We start from the raw sequence: 22,050 nt of genomic DNA on the forward strand, positions 1-22,050 counted from the left end.
GGTATTTTCACTCTTCCACAACTCCTTAAAAACAAACCACTGCATCAATCAACTTTATGTTTTTGGAAAAGTTAGTTCATTCATCCATCTTTCAGACAAAACAAACATGAATGAATAGAACAGTGTTCTTCTAGGCGAAAAAAAAAATCGAAAGTGTGAGAAATTCTCTCTGCCATCAAACTCGGAAGCCGAAGCCGCGAGCTATCAAAAATTCAAATTCCCAAATCTTTCCTTCAGTTGATCAACTTACCTATTCTTGAAAGAAGTCAATCTTCATTTCAGAGAGAAGGATAAGATTACCTTGCATCCAATAAGCAAGTCAAAAATACAAGTCAATATGAAGAAAAAGCAAAAAAACGCCGATACAATGTGGATTTGACAGACTTCTTGCCAACAGGAAGTTGGAGATTGTCTGATTGAAGTAGGTCTGACAGACAAGGGAAATAACTTCAATAAATTGCTCTTTTCAGTCAAGGTAACTGTCTCCCCTGAAATTGAACTTTCATAGAGATTTTCTTCCAAAGCAAAATAAAATAAAATGAAAATATGCTGAGAACAAATTTTATGTAACCATTAACATCAGCCTTTATTTTGAGTAGATAATTAGTTTCAAAGTTACTTTATTTTACATTTTTTGTTTAATCTGAATTTTTTAAATGTTTTTATCGTTTTGTTATGGGTGTTCATATAGATTTCAGTTATCTTTTCTGTTCATATAATATTTTTATTATGCTTTGCCTAGATTTTTCCACGACATTATTTTGTGGAAAGCTGATTCCTACAACAATACCAAATCCCCATTACAATAATTATATTACATGCTAAAACAATTATAATGATAATACAAATTAAAATAATCATATTTATTTTAAGATAAAAATAATCAGGATAACAATTAAGCAAATAAATGTTAGTAATAACAAAATGATTAAATAAAAATTAAATGGGAAAACCATTACATAAAATAAAAATATTTTTATTAAACTTTTAAATGCATTTTTTTTTTAACCGAAACTGTCTTAAGATAAACTGAAAAATAACGGATTGAAAGTTTTTATGCAATTTTTTTTCTAAAAAAAAAAAAGAAGTTTTTGAAGAAGAATAACTATTCATAACCAAAATTTAAAAGTAAATATTTTTTAATAACATAAAATATAATAAATTATTTCATGAAGTAAATGCATAAACCCACGGTATAAAATTAGGAAAAACAAAAATTGCAATCACCTTTTCATTGAATCCATGCGTGCTAAACACTGCGTGGTGAAGTCGTTTCGAATGCGACAATCTGCGTAAAAGTTGGCGAAAAGTAACGCGCGCGAAGCGAAGGTGTCACGAGGCCGTACGCATCCCCGCATGAAAAACGCAGAAATAACGCATGCGTCACGCAGAATCATGCTGGCTGGGAAAGTGTCGCGAAACACAGCACATCGTGTTGGCCGTTTCCAGTTAATCAGTCTTGCTGCAGAAGTTGTAAGCCCATCGGAAAAAGGTGACAACTGATGCCTGAACCTTTTTTCTATACTCCATAGCTATCAGCAGCCGTGCGCATTCCTTCGGCGTGTTGTTGATGCTCGATGTAGGCAAACGCCCACTTGAGCCTAAGCTGTACACGAAATGACGTCACTACCGGTTCTCGTCTACTGGCGGCCTTTTCGAAGTCTCGTTTAGCAGACGAATTTGGCGGAACGTTTTTAATTAAATCACAATGATAAAGCTACGAATCGGTGAATTTCTTTACATTTTTGGAATCTTTAGGTGCATTTCTCTAACCTTCAGTCATCGGTTAGTGGTTCTAATAACCTTTAAAACAGCGTGGTCTGGTCCTTTAACCCAGCAACAACGATTTGTGGGCGACGAAATAGCCAGGAGGTTGGATTGCGGATTTGGGGTGGGGGAGAAACCTGTCCGCATTATACAAAACCAATATTGTCATTTGAACAAGATAAGATTTGTAGACATATTGCTGCAGTATTTGTTTTTCTTCTTCCGAATGTAGTCCTTTGTTAACATGTCCAACCCAAACAGAGTCCAAACTGACTGATCCCGCATTGAATAGTACCCCACATATGAAGTTGTCACATTTTGAAAATAATAATACGCACGCACGCACGCACGCACGCACGCACGCACGTACGCACGCACGCACGCACTCACGCACGCACGCATACACAGGCACACTCACACACACACACACACACCACACACACACACATACACACACATACACACCACACACACACACACACACCACTAACACATACATACACACATACACACGCACACACACACACACACACACACACGCACACACACACATACCCGCACCTGCACCTGCACACTAAAAATCCCACCCCCCAAAACATCAATGTATTCATTTAGTTGGATGCTGTTGTATACAGCATTTTTGCGTGTGCCTGTGAATGACCTTGTCTTTGGCAAAGATAAGATAAGCATGTCAGGTTGAGAATAATCCACCATCTTGCCAAGTTCCAACTTAGTTGACCACTAGCTCTGGTTGGCTAGGTAACGTGAATACCAGAGCCTGTTTATCATGAGCTGGTTGTGTGGCGTCGTGGTCTCTGTGGCGCTTTCTGTTACAGGTATGTGTGGGATTTTTTTATGTGTTTTTGACGGGCCGCTCAGAGCGACAGATACACACAGTGATTCAAGGCGCACAACTCTAGTAAAGTTGTCGTAGCACGTCCGTCTATGGCCAAAGTGATCCGGGTTCGATTCCCGGCATGGGCGGTCTATTTATTTTTTTTAAAAATTCTTGTTTACTATTGTTTATTATGAACGTTTTAATGTTTTATTTTACTCTAATAATTTTTTTAATTGTGTAAAATAAATAATTTTTATTTTTTTATTTTTTTAATCCAAGTGATCCGGGTGGAAAGCGATTCGTCTATGGCCAAAGTGATCCGGGTTCGATTCCCGGCATGGGCGGTCTATTTTTTTTTTTAAATTCTTGTTTACTATTGTTTATTATGAACGTTTTCATGTTTTATTTTACTCTAATAATTTTTTTAATTGTGTAAAATAAATAAATATATATATTTTTTTAAATCCACGTGCACAAGACAAAAACTTTCATACTGGGGGAGCGAGCCAGTCTGAAGAGTACTCGGGTCCAGCGCCAGCGTTTTTTATAAGAACTTGGAGTGATTGCGAATTTGCGCGTTTCTCGTGAGTGCTTTCGAAGTTTTGTAATTTGATTTTCCCCAGCGAGTGTTCTTTGGAGGGCACTAGACTGTGATTGCTGGTGCATGTTTTTATTTTTGATTTTCGTTCTTTGTTTCCGTTTGTAGTCTGTGGTCAAATACCTCACAATGTGCTCAAACAAATCACAGGCACAGGAAATGAACAAGAAGAAGTGTGTCACAAGAATTTGAATTCTAACAAAAACATGTGTATGAGTTCATAGACTACCACTGTCGAACTCTTCACTGTACAATGTAAATAAGTACAAAATATAGTCGTCAGTTTGGGAGACATTGTAGAGCACAGGTGAACTTTATCACAAACGGACAACACAAAAAGTACTTTCTTTTCAAACTTGAAAGTTTGTTGTCTATTTTTACCAGGGTCTTTCAAAAAAACAATAACATGTGTATTTCTTATGTGAAAAAATTCATCTATTTTAACATTGTTGTACTTAAAATCTTAACATCTGCTAACAATTTGCGTATGAATATTTTTTATTCCTGCACTAGAAGGGAAGAAATCAACCTGTGGAAGACGTGCTGTGGTTTGTCTCCCTTCCTTCGAAACCGAAACCGAAACCGTCTGTAACGCTTACAGGGCCTCATAGATATCAGAGTCAACTCTCTCTCCACCCCCCCTCCCCCCGCCCCCGACACCTCCACGCATTCAGCGTAACGGCTTGTACGGCGTGTTACTTCAACATAATATGATAATAATAATAATAATAATAATAATAACTTCAACAAGTATTTTTTGGAAAAAAATTAACCTTAACAAGGCCTCAACACAACAGCGCTTCCTGGAATTGCATGGCTGTTACCGGGAAATGTACTGGGTCAAAGGTCCGCCTGACTCGAAAATTTACTGGGGAAAAGACAGTGACTGCAAAAAATCGTGTACTTCATGATTGGTACAATGGCCAACACAAATGTTGTCGGATCAAGTCTACTTCCATTGTTTAGATGGTATATGTTTTTTCAAAGAAATAGTCTTTTACATTGACTACTGCCCTCCCAGGAAACCTGGCCACATCCTCAACAAAGTCAGCCAGAGCTTCGTTTAAGTGTGACAATGGGTCATATATTGGTGCTACATTACTAGCATTCAAATGTGTATTCATGGCAACAGCATTTTGCCATTTACAACAGTTTCACTAACACTGTATTCTTTCTTGCTTTATTATTTTGTGACTCAGTGATAATTTTAAATAAAGTTATTTGCATCATACACTTTGATTTCATTCATTTCTATTTATAACTACTTTTACTACTTTCCCTTCTACACTGTGACATGCCACTGTATGACGCTCATTCAGACCAAAAACAATACCATTCCTACCTGTTGCAACGTCTATCGCTCGCTCTGTCTTTTGGTTCCTTGGTTGATCGATCGGTTTCTTGGTGGAAAACATATTTCTGTCACCAATACCAGTATTATTGCATCACTTCCATAAAGGTAGAGTAGCCTTCTTCCTTTCTGTTAAGCCAATAGGTCTTATTCATTATTGAGCTCTTATTCATTATTGCATTACTTTCACAACAATCTTCTTCCTTGATATTGCGATAGTTGTTATCTCCCATTTATGTACAAACGCCGAAAAGACAATTTAACAGGACACATCAACACTATTATTTTGTTTACCTGTACCAACAGGTGTACAACTTCCTGTTTCTTTGATATTGTCAATGTTTCGGCCCGTGTTGATCCTGGGATCAACTGAATTTCTTGTTGAATATTGTTTTTGGTTCACGTAAGTGTAGCCTATGCGATGCTAACTTTTGTCTGTCTGTGCGTGCGTGCATGCGTGCGTATGTATGTATGTATGTCTGTGGTAGAAACTTTAACATTTGACTGAACACCGAAATACTAATTTTACCTGGTTATTATTCAAGCAACATTTCGTCGGCACGTATGTAGTTAAAGTGTGTATCCAAAGAAAACGGGTGGTGGGGGGTTTTGGGGGGGTAAAAACAGCTGACTGGTTTGTGTCGTGTGTGGTATGTAGACCAGGTCAGGGGTCAAGGTTAGGTCAGATTGCGTGAAGGATTGTGGTATAGATACAGTTATCACCGAGCTGCAGTTCGCCGATTCCAAGAAGACGATTTCACATTGTTCGGTTTCGTAGCTCCAGAAAAATAGATAAAGAAGATACCAAAGGAGATTTCCTACAGGTTAATCTGCACAGCGTGTTTCCGGTGTCTGCGCGAGGAAGCGCTGTCGAAAGCGCAGTGTCGATCTGGCCATCTGGCAGTCGTGTCCCCGTAAGTAGGCTACAGACAGGCAGATCTAGATCTAGTGTCTCGCACTCTTGCACCGTGTCACCTATGCTTACTGTGTGTGTGTGTGTGTGTGTGTGTGTGTGTATGTGTGACGGAATGATTGAGTTTGTGCAGAGAACAGTATCTCTGGTTTGTGTTACTGTTTGTCGATTTCTTACGTGAGCCTTGAAGGCTTCGCCTCTTGTTTACAAGGACATGTCCAGGGCTTCTCAAAGTCTCAAACGATAAAACCACAAAGAAATCGTATTTTCTGCAGACTGCACTCTATTTTTCAAGTCTTACAAAAAAGGCCCCGAATTCTTCAAAACTGAAGTGCAGTTCGAGGCCGATGTCTACTCTTTAGTTTAATCGTAGGTCAGTATTTAACACCAAAAACAACGCAAGAGACACGCGCTAACTGCGTATCTGCACAAGATGATAGCGTGGTTTATGTTGTCTCCGTTTACGGGACTGCCGATTTTCCGCGAGAGTTACCTAGCTAGGTCATTCCAACTTCATGTCTTACAGGCCTTACATTGTGTGCCTCTGCAAGGGCATTATCCTATGCTTATGAAATCTTCGTTTAAAAAAAATATAAATTGTACCAACACATGACCCGGTTCTGTGGTGCAGATAAGCGTTGCAGGTCAAATGCAAGGTTGCAGTCAACGTGTTTTTCTTTGTGCGTTGCTTTAAAACTGAATTCGTCAAGACAGCTATGACAGAGTTCATCATGAACTGGCTGTTTGGTGTTTTGTTTGCTGTGGCCGTCTCCGTCACAGGTTTGTCGGCATTTGATTATTGCTGTTTGTTTGTTTGTCTGTTTACTTAAATTTGTTGTAAACTATCTGATATTGAGTGTACTGAATGGGAACTCGCTTTCCACAGGGAGGAAGCAACTCTAAATTCTACGAGGCTTATCCCACAGGACATATGTATGTCATAGCCTTAAAAGTTGGCCTAGATTTTTTCTTTGCTTCGTGTCTTTGCTTTTTTAATCTTTTTTTTTATTTTTTATCTGCTGTCGTTTGTTTGTTGCACGAGACCAGTGAAATAACGAGAAACATCTCGTCAGTATAAGTGTTGCAGTAAGTTTATCTGTTTGCATACGTATTCTTTTTGTAACAAAAATGGTGTATTTTGACGGCATTGTATCAAATACTACTGTCACCTAATTCAGCAATGTTGAACCAAATTGCTCCAGGAGCGGTGATCTCAACCTTTTGTTCTAACTTGGTGCTATAACTTTATAACATGACAGAAATGTCCGTGAACATTGAATTGTAGGAGCGGCTGTTGATCTGACGTCACCGGCAGTGTTCAACGCCATTTTCTACATCACTGCCAACGTGGAGGTGTGGCACGCGGGAGCACGTAACGTCACTTCCGCCAAATATCACTGGTTGCATCATGGGATTGATGAAGGTCTTCAGGCCTGTGGCAGTTTTCACTCTGCCCAGTACATCAGGAGGTAAATAAGGAATAGTGTAACCCTCTCAATTTTAAGAGTGCAAAACTGCTCGGTGTTCGATAAGAATGCCGCAAACAGTTCTGTGAGCTCATTGTTGTCCTTCGTATTCCGTGCTCCACCGTTTTCATGTCCTAACCTGTGGCACGGTTAAAAGACAAACAAAAACAAACACCTACAGGTTCGTAAAGCAGAACAAATCCTGGTTATTCTGTGACACAGCATACACTTTCACAAGTTGAACACATACTAAACATCACTCAACTTTTGCACAAACTTTATCATGAAAGTAAGGAAAACCAGAGACGCAGTGATACCTGTCTGAGACGATTTCTCTGCTACATTTACCAAGGTACTCTGATGTGGAAAAAGCTCACGGTCTCCATGGTTACCGCCAGGCCATAGAGCACTACCTGACGACCGGACAGCACGAGCACCGGGTAGGTTACCTGGAGGGGGGCTACGGGGGTCGCTGGACCGTGTCGGATGCCCATCACAAACTCTTCGTGAGCGCTTCAGCCAGGATGGGGGCCGCTATAGACAGTCTGGTGTGGAACAACCATGAGTTCATCAACAGCATAGACCACGGCAGGGAGCTTCAGATGGCTGTGAGTGTCTGGCGTAATGTGGTGTGGTGTGGTGTTGGTGTGGTGTGGTGTGCTGTTGGTGTGGTGTGGTGCAATTTGATGTGGTGTTGGTGTGGTGTGGTGCAATTTGGTGAGGTGTGGTGTGGTGCAATGCGGTGTGGTGTTGTGTGGTGTGGTGCAATGTGGTGTGGTGTTGGTGTGGTGCAATGTGGTGTGGTGTTGGTGTTGGTGTGGTGTGCTGTTGGTGTGGTGTGGTGCAATTTGATGTGGTGTTGGTGTGGTGTGGTGCAATGCGGTGTGGTGTTGGTGTGGTGCAATGTGGTGTGGTGTAGGTGTGGTGTGGTGCAATGCGGTGTGGTGTAGGTGTGGTGTAGGTGTGGTGTGGTGTGGTGCAATGTGGTGTGGTGTAGGTGTGGTGTGGTGTGGTGCAATGCGGTGTGGTGTTGGTGTGGTGCAATGTGGTGTGGTGTAGGTGTGGTGTGGTGCAATGCGGTGTGGTGTTGGTGTGGTGCAATGTGGTGTGGTGTAGGTGTGGTGTGGTGCAATGCGGTGTGGTGTTGGTGTGGTGCAATGCGATGTGGTGTTGGTGTGGTGTGGTGCAATTTGATGTGGTGTTGGTGTGGTGCAATGCGGTGTGGTGTTGGTGTGGTGCGGTGTGGTGTGGTGCAATTTGGTGTGGTGTTGGTGTGGTGCAATGTGGTGTGGTGCAATGTGGTGTGGTGCAATGTGGTGTGGTGCAGTGTGGTGTGGTGTGGTGTGGTATAGTGTCGAGTGGTGTGATGTGGTGTTGGTGTGATGTGGTATAGTGTGGTGTGGTGCAATGTGGTGTGGTGCGGTGTGGGACAAAAGAAAACTCCAGCAGCCGAACAGCTATAACTTTCAGTTTTTAGCGCTTTATTTGTGTTTTATTTTAGTCGCGAATTGATTTGCTGCAAGCATTTACCTTTGTTCGCCAAAGATTGATCACGAAGCTGTACATTACCTTTTTAATTCTCTGGTTACAGTTTAACATTTTGCCTTATGGCGGGTGTTTCAACCCAACGGAGGCTGGTGGCCGTTACGACGGCCTATCAACGCAGACCAACTCTAAAATCCAGTCTGTTCATGCCTCTGGTATCACGCTTAGCACCACGGTAAAACATGACATGAAACCAACACTCACATCCAGTCTGTCCATGCCTCACTATCACGCTTAGCACCACGGTAAGACATGACATGAAACCAACACTCACACCCAGTCTGTCCATGCCTCTGGTATCACGCTTAGCACCACGGTAAGACATGACATGACACCAACACTCACACCCAGTCTGTCCATGCCTCACTATCAGGCTTAGCACCACGGTAAGACATGACATGACACCAACACTCACACCCAGTCTGTCCATGCCTCACTATCACGCTTAGCACCACGGTAAGACATGACATGACACCAACACTCACACACAGTCTTCCCCATGTGAATTTTGATTTGTCTGCATTGTAGGTTCCACTGAATAGACACTGCCTTATGTAAAATCAATCTTTTTGTAGAATATGGTATAGGTATAGTAGGGGAATAGATGGCTTTTACAGTCATATAACTGGTTGTACCCTAAACGGTATTATCACACCCAAGCGTATCTGCATCTTTTTTTCATGACAGGTAGTATTGATTATCAAATGGCGTAGTGCAACAACATAATGTGACGAAAGAGCGTAAGAGGTAAGCATTTGCTAGGCAACCGGTCATAAGCAACGGCAATCATGACCTCACACGAATACATGGCGTTTTTGAAAGCAAATTAACTATTTTCTCATGTATGAATTGCCTTGAGCAAAATGCTTGCATTACTTGTTTTGTTTTTGATTCTTTCTAACTGGGCTTTGTGAAACTGTGTTTACCAAAGGTGTGGCCAGCCTTCTGGTTCCGTGCGGTCAACTACATAGGGGAAAAACCTTGTCCAGGTGGCATGAACACGGAGAACACCTACCGCCATCCCTTCTCCAAGAAGGTCACGCTTGAGTGCCCTGGAATCAGTCAATCGTGTCTACACTTCCGGTCAACCTTTACTATTGCAGGTAGGAAGGTGGAACATAGGCAACTTTAATTCGTTTGGTATTTTTTAAATGATTTTATTTTAGCGAAAACGCTTACGCCCGCATTAAATTGGCATAATGATGCATCCATGCAAAATATATTGAATTTGATATCTTGGTTAGGTCTTCAGGTTTCACACAGTTGTCACATATCAGACCAGTAGTTTCTGCAAAATCGTAGTCTGTGGTGAACGCAACTACCAAATCAGGTAGCAGGAACATGCTGAACATCTACAACTGTCTTGAACAAGTTTTTGTTTTTTGTTTTTGTCGTTGTTGTTGTAGTTGTTGTTGTTGTTGTTTTCGTTGTTGTGGTTATTGTTGTGGTTGCTGTTGTTGTTGTCACCGTTGTTGTTGTCGTTGTAGTAGTAATAGTAGTAGTAATAGTAGTAGTAGTAGTAGTAGTAGTAGTAGTAGTAGTAGTATTGATTACCTGTATGATTCCAATATTCACTCCAAAAGTTCTCAAGACACGCCAAAGGCCATCGCGCCAGACAACGTCACATGCTTGTTATTATGTCGGTAAAGGAACGGTAGAGTCCTGGTTGATGTTACAGATGGTTCTATATAATTGCTGAGTAGCTGTTCAATCATGCTCCTTCATGTTCTGAAACCAAGTCGACCCATGAAGCAGCAGTGGCTCAATGGAATGCAATGCTAATACAAAGTGTATTTGTGAAAATAGTTTTGCCATGTTGACCCATGAAGCAGCAGTGACTCATATGAATGCAATGCTGATGAATGGCCTATAGTCGTGAAGATGGTATCGCACAAGTTGAAAGTAATTTCGATGGAAAAAGACCTTCGAGACTCTGGGATATTTCTATTCTTGATCGTCTGGTAGACTTAAGCAAAGATCTGAGGGTTAACCTCAATTGAGCCCGTGAGGTTTTTGTACCGAACATTCAGTGCCAAAGCTTTGTGCAGCCAGCTCCGTGGAGTTTTTGTACCGAACATTCAGTGCCAAAGCTTTGTGCAGCCAGCTCTGTGGAGTGTTTGTACCGAACATTCAGTGCCAAAGCTTTGTGCAGCCAGCTCCGTGAAGTTTTTGTACCGAACATTCAGTGCCAAAGCTTTGTGCAGCCAGCTCCGTGAAGTTTTTGTACCGAACATTCAGTGCCAAAGCTTTGTGCAGCCAGCTCCGTGGAGTGTTTGTACCGAACATTCAGTGCCAAAGCTTTGTGCAGCCAGCTCCGTGAAGTTTTTGTACCGAACATTCAGTGCCAAAGCTTTGTGCAGCCAGCTCCGTGGAGTTTTTGTACCGAACATTCAGTGCCAAAGCTTTGTGCAGCCAGCTCCGTGGAGTGTTTGTACCGAACATTCAGTGCCAAAGCTTTGTGCAGCCAGCTCCGTGAAGTTTTTGTACCGAACATTCAGTGCCAAAGCTTTGTGCAGCCAGCTCCGTGAAGTTTTTGTACCGAACATTCAGTGCCAAAGCTTTGTGCAGCCAGCTCCGTGGAGTGTTTGTACCGAACATTCAGTGCCAAAGCTTTGTGCAGCCAGCTCCGTGGAGTGTTTGTACCGAACATTCAGTGCCAAAGCTTTGTGCAGCCAGCTCCGTGAAGTTTTTGTACCGAACATTCAGTGCCAAAGCTTTGTGCAGCCAGCTCCGTGGAGTGTTTGTACCGAACATTCAGTGCCAAAGCTTTGTGCAGCCAGCTCCGTGAAGTTTTTGTACCGAACATTCAGTGCCAAAGCTTTGTGCAGCCAGCTCCGTGGAGTTTTTGTACCGAACATTCAGTGCCAAAGCTTTGTGCAGCCAGCTCCGTGGAGTACACTTCGCGAAGTCGCCTTAAAAATAATTTGAGACTTAACTCTGATTCGTCTGCTCTTATACCCAGGTGTCTTCCCACACTACACCATGCTACAGATGGTAGCTCCTGCAGGCTACCTGACCGGGGACTTCACCGTGTGGCGTAGCTACGACTACAGCTCCGGTCACCTGGTGGCCTACCACACCAAGATGCCCGTAGTTCTGTCCTCGCCTGATAAGCATTTCGCCATGGGGGTGTTCGCCTCGCCCAAACAGGACACCGATGAGGACATGTACTACGGGAGGTTCGTGTTATCCAAGGACAAAATAACGGCAGATACCAACAAGTGGAACGTGGTTTTCCGCAAGCACACTCTGCCTGCAGGCACTACGCACGTGTTCAACTATGACACGTATATCTGCGTCGGCACCCTGAATGACGTCACTGCGTGTTTGAAGAAACTAACGCAGGCCCATCATGCAGATTTGGTGGGATAAGTTTATTGCACAAATTTGTGTACATACAGAAAATGCTAAATGTTTCTCGATTAAAAGGAGAACAACGAAGATGTGTTTTTGTTTGTTATTGTCTGCTCTTATTGAAAGAATGTTTTGTAGAATGTTTTGTACGTTTGCTTTTGCTGTCGTTCACACTGTCTTTCCATATGTTATTGTGTGTGTGTGTGTGTGTGTGTGTGTGTGTGTGTGTGTGTGTGTGTGGTTTTGCTTTTCTTTGACACTGTTCATTGCTCTGTTTTCTTTGCTTTGTCCCCTGAATAGATACAGCCTTGAGATCATTCGTCCGTAATATCTTTTTGGTAGAAAATACATATTGCTTCACTAGGGGAAGAACTAGAAACTCGTGTGTTATCTATAAAATAGCCAAAAATCTAACCCCGAATGTTTGAACTTTGCTTTGTAACATCAAACTTGTATTTACTAATTTAGCCTTTAGAATGAAGACTTTTGAGCGAAAGACAAGAAGAAAGAAGAAGACTTTTGACATAAGATAAATAGTATATCAAAAGATTTACGCCCCTTGCTTCAATCTTTTCCAGAGCAAGGAGAGTGTTAGTTGATTCTTTGTAAGTTGGATTTAAAGCGATTCTTTATCTCCGTGTTTAAAAGTAATGATAGCGATAACTACATGTAACGAAATGACAACTAGTAAAGCACATCAATTGAAAAATGAATTCTTCTACATAAGAAGTCTATTATTTTTGTTTTATGACCTTTTCGTTGGAGAGACTATGCAATACAGGACAAGGTCAGCCAAAATTAAGCGTTAAAAATTACTCATGCACTGACCCACAGTTATCCCAAGTGAAAGAAATCAGCATTAGTATGTTAAGAGATACCAACAAGTATGTGTTTCAAGAGAAACTGCCAAACAATTCTTATCAACTTGACATAGACATTTATATATTAAAAACACTTTTTTTATTTTTGAAAAACACACGGTTCATTCAACTTGACATAGATAACATGAGCAGGTCACAGTCAGGGTAACGTTCAAACTGTTGGCTTTTGGTTGGTTGATTGAAAACTGGATTTGTTGGCAAGACAGCTGCGACAGAGTGACTCCATCATGAACTGGCTGTATGGTGTTGTGTTTGCTGTGACCGTCTCTTTCACGGGTATTTACAGATTCAACACTTCGTGTTTATTTGTTTGTTTGTTTGTTTATTTGTTTACTTTAACAAATTTATTTTGTTATAATCCATCTATCTGATATCAAACTTGCATTGCACTTGTAGTGTACTGTATGACGACTCGCTTTGCTAATGAGGATGCAACCCGCTTTACTTTCTGTGAGGGTAACCCCAGAGGAGTATATGACATTACCTATCTTACCTTAAACCTTAGCTGTTTCTGTGTGTGCATCTGCCTGATCTACTGTAATGAAAGAATGAGAAACATCTCGTAAATGAGACTGTTACTCAATTCATTTAAATATTTTTTGAGAGAATGCCGAAGCGGTAGCTCAGTTGGTAGAGCACTGGACTTGTGATCGGAAGGTCGCAGGTTCGAATTCGGGCCGGGACGGACACGGGTCAACTTTATGTGCAGACCCAGAGACGGAAGCCATGTCCCACCCCCGTGTCATCACAATGGCACGTAAAAGACCTTGGTCATTCTGCCATAAGTGCAGGTGGCTGAATACACCTAAACACGCAGACACCTGGGTAGCGCGACTCCGTTGCTGCTAGCTTTCCACTGGGAGGAAGCGACCCGAATTTCCCAGCGATGGGACATTAAAGTAATGAAAATGAAAAATGAAAAATGAAAATGAAAAAATGGAAAAAGCGTCTTATACATTCCGCAGTGTTGAAGCACATTGCACCATCAGGGATACATTAAAGTTCTCAACAGAAACAAATAAACAAACAGACTGCCAACGTTCCAAAAAACAAGAAAGGTGTTAACATTGTTGTTAACCCGACGTAGACTTCATAACGCTGACGAATACTTCCCTGCAAAATTGAATTGTAGGAGCGGCTGTTGATCTGACGTCACCGGAAGTGTTCAACGCCATTTTCTACATCAGTACCAACGTGGAGGTTGTGCACGCGGGTATACATACCGTCACTTCCGCCAAACATCATTGGCTCAATCATGGGATTGATGAAGGTCTTCAGGCCTGTGGCAGTTTCCACTCTGCCCAGTACATCAGGAGGTAAATAAGGAACAATGTAACCCTCTGCAATGTAGGAGAGCAAAACTGCTAAGTTAGGTGATCATTGATGTCCTTTAAATTCCACGCTCCACTGTTTTCATGTCCTAAGCTGTGGCCCGATTAAGAGAAAAACAAACACAAACAAACACGTAAAGGTCCATACAGCAGAACAAAATCATGGTTATTCTGTGACACAGCATACACTGTCCAAAATTGAACGAGCACACACTGCAATTTCACACAACAATGACCAAACAATTTCACACAACAATGACCAAACAATTTCACACAACAATGACCAAACAATTTCGTGAAAGTAATACAAAAAACAAAAAAACCCAGTGACGCCGTGATACCTGTCTGAGATGATTTCTCTGCTACTGTTACAAAGGTACTCTGACATGGAAAAAGCTTATGGGCTTAAAGGCTACCGTCAGGCCATAGAGCACTACCTGACGACCGGACAGCACGAGCACCGGCTGGGTTACCTGGAGGGGGGCTACGGGGGTCGCTGGACCGTGTCGGATGCACATCACCGTCTGTTTGTCAGCGCCTCTGCCAGGATGGGGGCCGCCGTGGACAGTCTGGTGTGGAACTTCTTCTTCTTCTTCTTCTTGGCGTTCGCAGAGGTTACACAATCAGTCCAGCACTGGTGATAAATGTTGTCGTTTTCTCCAACTCCTGTCGACTGCCGTATAGTTTGGTCTGCAAGGGAGTTGGTGACGGCCACACTTCTTTTCGTTCCTCATCTAGTAAGGGACATCGCTGTAAGATGTGTTCCGCTGTTTGGTCCTCTTGACCGCAGGCGCAGGTTGGTGATGGCGCCAGCTTGAACTTTCGGTTCATGTGAGCATTGAGCCTGTTGTGGCCAGTACGCAGCCTGATGAGGTTGACTTGCTGCTCTCTGGACATTGTGTGGTAGTCATCTCTGTTTGTCCTTGGCCTCATCAATGCCTTGATGATTGTCTTCTGCTCACTAAAGCTGACACTGTTTTCAGGTTGGTCTTCCACGGCTCCTTCTTTTGCCAGCTCATCTGCCCTTTCATTTCCTGGTATCCCACAGTGTGCTGGTATCCACTGGAGGACAACTCTTCTGGTTTGTCTGACCATCTGTAATGCTTTGGCCAGCTGTGGGAGTTTGTCGTTCTCTAGGGCCTGAAGGACTGAAAGGGCGTCCGAGAGGAAGACAACTTGGTAGCAAGGGTCTGCGAAGTCCTGAACGAAGGAGGCGGCCTGCATGAGAGCTTCTGCTTCTGCTTTATAGTTTGTGCAGTGTTTGCCAGTGGCAACGCTGGATGTAGCTGTATGCCCCCCAGGGAACTGGATGAGAATGCCTGCACCTCCATTGAGCACGGCGTTAGTTGCTGATCCATCGGTGTATACATGGATCCACGCCTCTTTTGGGTACTGTTCGTCGATCAGGGCTAAGGTGAGTGCCTGTCGAGCTGTGTCATTCTGATCTTCTCCTGAGGTAACATGTGGAACACTGGTGCAGATCTGGATGCCTGGTTTCTCTGTTGCCTTGGGGGTTTCCTCTTCTTCTTGAGTCAGAGGTAGAGTGTTCTGTGGAAGGACTTCCCTGTACTGTCGAGAAAGTCTCTTGCTCTCGTGTACAAAACTGCTCCGTTTAAGCCGGTTCTTGGTGAGGTTGCTCAGTCTGTGCTTCATGGGGTGGTCGGGTAGGCACTTGAGCTTCTCGGCCTGTACCATAGTCTTGGCTTCTCTTCTCTGACAGAGGGGTTGGATGGTGGTAAGCTTCTCCATTTCCTTGATGGGCGTGGATTTCATTGCACCGGTGATGAGTCGGAGGGCCTGGTTTTGCACACGGTCAAGGGTCTGCAGGTTTGTCTTGGCTGAGGTTGACCACGCTGTGGAGCCGTACTCGAGGTGGGGTCTGATTGTTCCCTGGTATACTGTCTTCAGTATCTTCTCGTTCGCTCCCCAGGTGGTACCTGCCAGCTTCCTGAGTATGGCTAGCTTGCGCCGGGCCTTCGTCTCTGCCTGTGCAATGTGTGGTTTCCAGGTCTGCCGTCTATCAAAGGTGACACCAAGGTACGTTGCTTCTTCATCCTCTCTCAGAGGAGTTCCACCAAGCCTAATGGTTCCGGCTTTCTGCTTTGGCGACAGTGTGAATAGGGTGGTGGAGGATTTCTCCTTGTTGATGGAGACGCACCAATCTTCTGCCCATGCGTTCAGCCTATCTGCCGCTTGCTGCATTCTGTAGGTGGCAGTACTTGCGTGCTCCTCCTTGCACCAGATCACAAGGTCGTCTGCGTAGAGAGCAGCTTTGATCCCCTTGGGCATCTCAGACACCAGATCGTCGATGAAGAGAAGGAAGAGTGTGGGGGAGAGGACTCCGCCCTGAGGGACGCCATGACGAAGGAGGAACTTCTTGCTTTTGGTCTGGTCGACGTTAACTCTTGCCCTGCGGTTATAGAGGTAAGAGCGAATCCACTGGTACATGTTGCTGGACACGCCTTTCCTCAGCAGTTTTACAAGGAGTCCATCTTTCCAGACCTTGTCAAAGGCCTTCTGAAGATCTATCCAGGTGACGAAGACCAGCTTCTGTTCCTGAAAGGCATCTTCAACTTCTTGCGCCAGGTAAGTGACCTGATCTTCAGTGCTGCGGAACTGTCGGAATCCAGCTTGTTCAGGGGCGAGGAGGTTCCTGGATTCCAGGTACCACCTGAGGCGCTCGTTCACAATTCTCTCCAGGGTCTTCACAACACAGCTGGTGAGGCTGATTGGGCGATAGCTGGTGGCCTTCTTTGGATCCTTCCCTTTTTTTAAGATGGGGATCATGATCGCTTCTCGCCAGAGTTGTGGTAGCGATCCTTCTTGCCAGCTGCTGTTGAAGACCTCGAGTAGCTTGTTCTCTGCTGCACTACCAAGGTGGGTTATCATCTCGTTGGTGATGCCGTCTGGGCCAGGGGATTTCTTCGCCTTTGACTTTTTCAGAGCTGAGTGCAGCTCGTGGAGTGTGAGTGGTTGACTCATGGCGTCCACTGTCGACTGTCTGGCAGGTCTCTCTCTTTTCTCTCTTCTTGCTTCTCTCTGTTTCTCGGGGCTAACATGGAGGTTGCTCTCAGCTGCATAGCTTTCAGCAAATTGGTTGGCAGCATGCTTTCCAGTTAGCACCTTCCCGTTCTCTTCTAATGTGATCTTTCCTCTGCTGGCGTTCTCATCATTCAACTGCTTGGTGAGCCTCCAGAGCTTTCTGCCATCCTTCTCAAGGTTCAGAGAGCTTGTTTTCTCTTGCCAGCTTCTCCGTCTTGCCTGTAGCTTCTTTTTGAGAAATTTGGCTTTGGCTTCCTGGAGGCGGATGTTGTTGTTTTGTGACGGGTTGACTTCTGCTTCCCTTCTGGCGTCTGCCAGATCATCATCCAGTTCCTGCAATTCATTGCTCCAGTAGGGCTTATAGTCTCTCCTGGCACCCCTGGGAATGGACTCACGCGCTGCTCTGAGGATGCTCATGTTGAAGTCCTTCGCCACCATGTTGATGTCTCGACCCTCGACTCTGATGTCTTTGGTGAGTTCGCTGGTGCGGTGTCTAAAGAGGAACCAGTTCGCTCTTTTGTAGTTCCACCGTGGGAAGGAAGCTTCAGTGCAGGACTCCATGCCCAGGGTCAAAAAGACTGGCCGATGGTCACTTCCACCTAGCTGTTTTCCGACCTCTCTGCTGGTTAGCTGGTGCATGTCTTCCGTGCAGAAGGCTAGGTCAGGAGTTGATGTAGTGTGCCATCTTCTGGAGTAGAATGTAGGGCAGTCAAAGGGACTGTTCAAAAGGATGAGACCTTTGTCGTCCTGCCAGTTCTCCACCTCTTCTCCTCTCCGATCCAGGTGGTCATATCCCCAACTCTGTGAATGACTGTTGAAGTCACCCACCACGATGAAGTTGGAGGCCTTTGCGGGGATCGTGTCAAGGGCGAGGTGTCTATCATTGGGGCAGTAGAAGTTGACAAGATGGAATTCTGATGTCTTTGTCTGGATTCGAATCACCTGATATTCGGAGTCCTCCATGTGCGTTTCTATCAAACAGGCATTGATGTTGTTCCTGATGAGGGTCAGGATTCCTCCTTTGCTTCGGTCTGTTCTGTCGGACCTAAGGCATTGGTAGCCTCTCACTTTGAAGGACTTTTGGGGTGTCAGGTGCGTCTCCTGAATACAGCAGATGTTGATGTTCTTCTCATGCAGGATATGCTCCAACTCTGTCTTCTTGTTCAGGATACTTTCTGCGTTCCAGTGCATGACCTGAAAAGGTCGCTGCTGACTGGGTTTCTTCCTGGTTGTGGTGGTGCCAGTCACTTTCCTCCCGCGTCCCCTGGCGTGACAAGACGGACGGGAGGGACCTCCAGTAGTTGGGGCTGGGTCCCTTTGAGGCATGGGACCCGACGCTGCTCCACCCTGGGGGGTCCTCAATGGGCGAGCGCCATTTCCATCTGTGCTGGTTGATTGTGTCATCATTTGCGTAAGTGCGTGTACCCGTGGTTTGTTAGAATGCGCCGTGCGGCCCGGGTCCTCCGTCTTCAGCATTAGGGGTTTTCTGTCGGGGTTACCTCACCCTTAGCTCATGGCCCGTACGTCCTACCCTGAGAGCACAGGGGGGAGGATTTTCCGGGATCCCACCCGGAGCCAGTTTGGTCCGCGGCCGCAAGCGGCTGATCTCCATATCTGAAGACCGTTCCCCTATCCGCCACCCGGGGACGCGCTGGGTTGGGGGTGGTCGCCCCACTGAAAATCCCACACTGGGTTAAGAAAGATCAGCCTGTCCCAGTGGTGTGGAACAACCATGAGTTCATCAACAGCTGGGACCACGGCAGAGAGCTGCAGATGGCTGTGAGTGTGTGGTGTGGTGTGGTGTTGTGTGGTGTGGTGTGGTGGGGTGTGCTGTGGTGTGTGTGGTGTGGTGTGGTGTGCGAAAAGGTTTGTGGTTTACTGGATAGCTACAACTGGCTTGCTTTTAGCGTTTTATTTGTGATATAATTTAATCTTGTAATAAGTTGAGTCGCTGTGGGCGACACCACTAAATTCATCAAAGATGGAACTCGAACGTGTACATTAACTAATTTTGATTTTCTGGTTACAGATGAATTTTGTGCCACATGGCGAGTGTTTGAACCCCACAGAGGCTGGAGGCCGTGACGACGGTCAGTCCGCCCTGACCAACTCTCACATCCAGTCCGTCCATGCCTCTGGTGTCGTGCTTAGATCCACGGTAAGACATGACATGACACCAACACTCACATCTAGTCTATCCATGCCTCTGGTATCACGCTTAGCACCACGGTAAGACATGACATGACATGCCATGACACCAACATTCACACCCAGTCTTTCCATGCCTCTGGTATCACGCTTAGCACCACGGTAAGACATGACATGACATGCCATGACACCAACACTCACATCTAGTCTATCCATGCCTCTGGTATCACGCTTAGCACCACGGTAAGACATGACATGACATGACACCAACACTTACACCCAGCCTGTCCATGCCTCTGGTATCACGCTTAGCACCACAGCAAGTCATGACATGACACCAACACTGAAGTATCACTCTTAGCACTTATTTACTTATACTGCACGTCCAAACCATAATCTTGGCCGATTTGTTTAATTTGTTTCCTGTTGCAGGACTAAATTTAACTTGACATTGTGAACTTTGTGTGCCCAAGGTGTTGCCAGCCTTCTGGCTACGGGCCGTCCACCCCGTCGGGAAGGTCAGACACTGTCGCAATGGCAAGTCAGCCATGAACACGGAGAACACCTACCGCCATCCCTTCTCCAAGAAGGTCACGCTGGAGTGCCCTGGAATCAGTCAAGCGTGTCTACACTTCAGGTCGACCTTTACAATTGCAGGTAGGAAGGTTGAACAGGCAATGTTGTTTTTTGTGTTTTTTTGCGAGCGAATACATTTACGCACGCATTGACACTGGCATGCACAACCATTATATGATCTCCCGTTACTTTGAGTTTACTTCAGATCATAATGATGAAACCCCAGCAGACAGCATATTGATCTGTTGGTTGGGTCCTCAGTTTTCTCACAGTTAACACATACGAGGGCTGAACCATTATTATTTAGAATCTAGGCTCCTGGCAATCTGGCGTTAAAAACAAAATCATGCCGTCAAAAAATGGACTATCGTGAGGCTTGACATAAAAATTGATTTTCCAGAGTTATGTCGTTTTCATAGAATCGACTCAGGAAGATGGAATAAGACCTTTTAGTCACTGTGATAGGTCTATGCTTGGTATGTTTGGTAGGCTAAAGTAAAGATCTGGAGCCCAATGCATAGCCAGCACATACTTTATGGATTTCATAGCGCTGTGGAGCACATAGCTATGAAACCCACTATAGAACTCAGCGGTCCGCATGAATGAGGTCAAATAGTGCCTGCAATAGCTAAGAGCGGCTCTATTTTTAACACGTAGATAGTGGAAGGGATTCCCTGTCATCCTGTGTCTCTGCGCATGCGTCAAGCTTTGTGATGCTTCGCCGCGGGTCAGTTTTACACCATTTGCCGCAGACAGTTTGGAAAGCACGTCTCCTGATAACACATGGCTTTCGTGGTTTGGAAACTATATCCATTCCGGTTCCCTCGCCATAAAGGTATCCGTCACTCTCTTGCTGGTTCTGCATGCTGTGTTTGATGTTATAAATTCCCGTATTATTATCATTATTATTATGTACCGCGATCAGTTCGCCACACACATCTTGAAAAGATCCGCACGCGTAAAAACTGACTCAAAGTCAAGATAACCCGCAGAACCCGATGCAATGCACCCTTTCGATTCAGCAGTTCGAGTTGCTCTTACAGTTCATCCGTGATTGCAAGAATGTTCCGCTGATGAAAGCGGAAATTTCTGCACAGTTCCACGTCGTCGTAACGATTCAGTGGATGTAGGCGGTCAAGAAAGATCCGGTTGCTTCTCAAATTTCTTCTCATCCTGAATCCGCATGAAAGCAGCCGCCATTTTAAACGCTTCAATAGCCGGTTCCATAACTCTTATTGGAAGGAGGGGCCTGCTTTAACTTTATGACCGACATAAGGCTCTATGCGCGGTCTATGCATTAGAAATAAGAGATTTTATGGAGTCCACAGACTTTATTGCCGTGACGTCATCAAATTAGGCTCCTATGTAGGGGCTATTCATTGGGGTCCTGAAGACTGTCCTAGATTGAACCCGAAGTCTAATTCAGTGCCTTCGTCGACTTGGCCCAAATAATGTGACACTTAACTCTTATTCCTCTGCTCTAATACGCAGGTGACTTCCCAGCCTACACCATGCTACAGATGGTAGCTCCTGCTGGCTACCTGACCGAGGACTTCACCGTGTGGCGTAGCTATGACTTCATCCACGATCACCTGGTGGCCTACCACACCAAACAGCCCGTGGTTCTGTCAACGTCTGATAACCGTTACGCCATGGGGGTCTTCTCCTCGCCCAAACAGGACACCGATGAGGACATGTACTACGGAAAGTTTCAATTTTCCAAAGACATTGTGGGAGCAGGCACCAACAAGTGGAACGTGGTTTTCCGCAAGCACACGCTGCCAGCAGGCACAACGCACGTGTTCAACTATGACACGTACATTTGCGTCGGCACGGTGAATGACGTCACTGCGTGTTTGAAGAAACTAATGCATGCCCATCAGGCTGATTTAGTGGGATGAGTTTATTTCACAAAACTGTGTTAAAAAAAAGCGGAATTTTTCTTGATTAAAGAAGAAGAACGAAGATGTGTTTTTGTTTGTTATTTTCTGTTCTTATTGAAACATTTTGTGTAGAATGTTTTGTACTTTTGCTTCCGCTGTCGTTCACACTGTGGCCCCGTGTATGTGTATTTTGTTCGTGTGTGTGTGTGTGTGTGTGTGTGTGTGTGTGTGTGTGTGTGCGCGTGCGTACGTGAGTGTGTGTGTGTTCGGGTGTGTGTTTGTTTGTACGTGTGTTTGTGAGTGTGTGCGTTTGTATGTGTGTGCATGTGAGTGAGTGAATGTGTGTGTGTGTGTGTG

The 22,050-nt window shown here is 44.6% G+C and overlaps 2 protein-coding genes across 4 annotated transcripts; both read left to right on the forward strand.

Moving 5' to 3' along the window:
- The first annotated feature begins 2,501 nt into the window (after positions 1 to 2,501).
- On the forward strand, positions 2,502 to 11,919 carry LOC138960397 (uncharacterized). 3 transcript variants are annotated; one of them, XM_070332311.1, is made up of 6 exons: positions 2,502 to 2,603; positions 6,753 to 6,936; positions 7,286 to 7,541; positions 8,525 to 8,653; positions 9,410 to 9,581; positions 11,441 to 11,919. In XM_070332311.1, the coding sequence occupies exons 1-6, from the start codon at positions 2,555 to 2,557 to the stop codon at positions 11,848 to 11,850; spliced, it is 1,200 nt and encodes a 399-aa protein (XP_070188412.1). In that variant the 5' UTR covers positions 2,502 to 2,554; the 3' UTR covers positions 11,851 to 11,919. The 3 variants fall into 3 exon arrangements, with proteins under 3 accessions (XP_070188412.1, XP_070188421.1, XP_070188403.1); XM_070332302.1 differs by lacking the exon at positions 2,502 to 2,603 and adding an exon at positions 6,130 to 6,247; XM_070332320.1 differs by lacking the exons at positions 2,502 to 2,603; positions 8,525 to 8,653 and adding an exon at positions 6,127 to 6,247.
- A 924-nt stretch (positions 11,920 to 12,843) lies between these two features.
- Positions 12,844 to 21,775, forward strand: LOC138960390 (uncharacterized). Its single transcript, XM_070332292.1, has 7 exons — positions 12,844 to 12,989; positions 13,846 to 14,029; positions 14,421 to 14,614; positions 18,804 to 18,865; positions 19,116 to 19,244; positions 19,708 to 19,891; positions 21,302 to 21,775. Exons 1-7 carry the CDS (start codon positions 12,941 to 12,943, stop codon positions 21,709 to 21,711), a joined length of 1,212 nt encoding a protein of 403 aa, XP_070188393.1. The 5' UTR covers positions 12,844 to 12,940; the 3' UTR covers positions 21,712 to 21,775.
- Positions 21,776 to 22,050: the final 275 nt, after the last annotated feature.

Source organism: Littorina saxatilis, linkage group LG1 (assembly GCF_037325665.1).
Source record: "Littorina saxatilis isolate snail1 linkage group LG1, US_GU_Lsax_2.0, whole genome shotgun sequence".
Lineage (NCBI taxonomy): Eukaryota > Metazoa > Mollusca > Gastropoda > Littorinimorpha > Littorinidae > Littorina > Littorina saxatilis.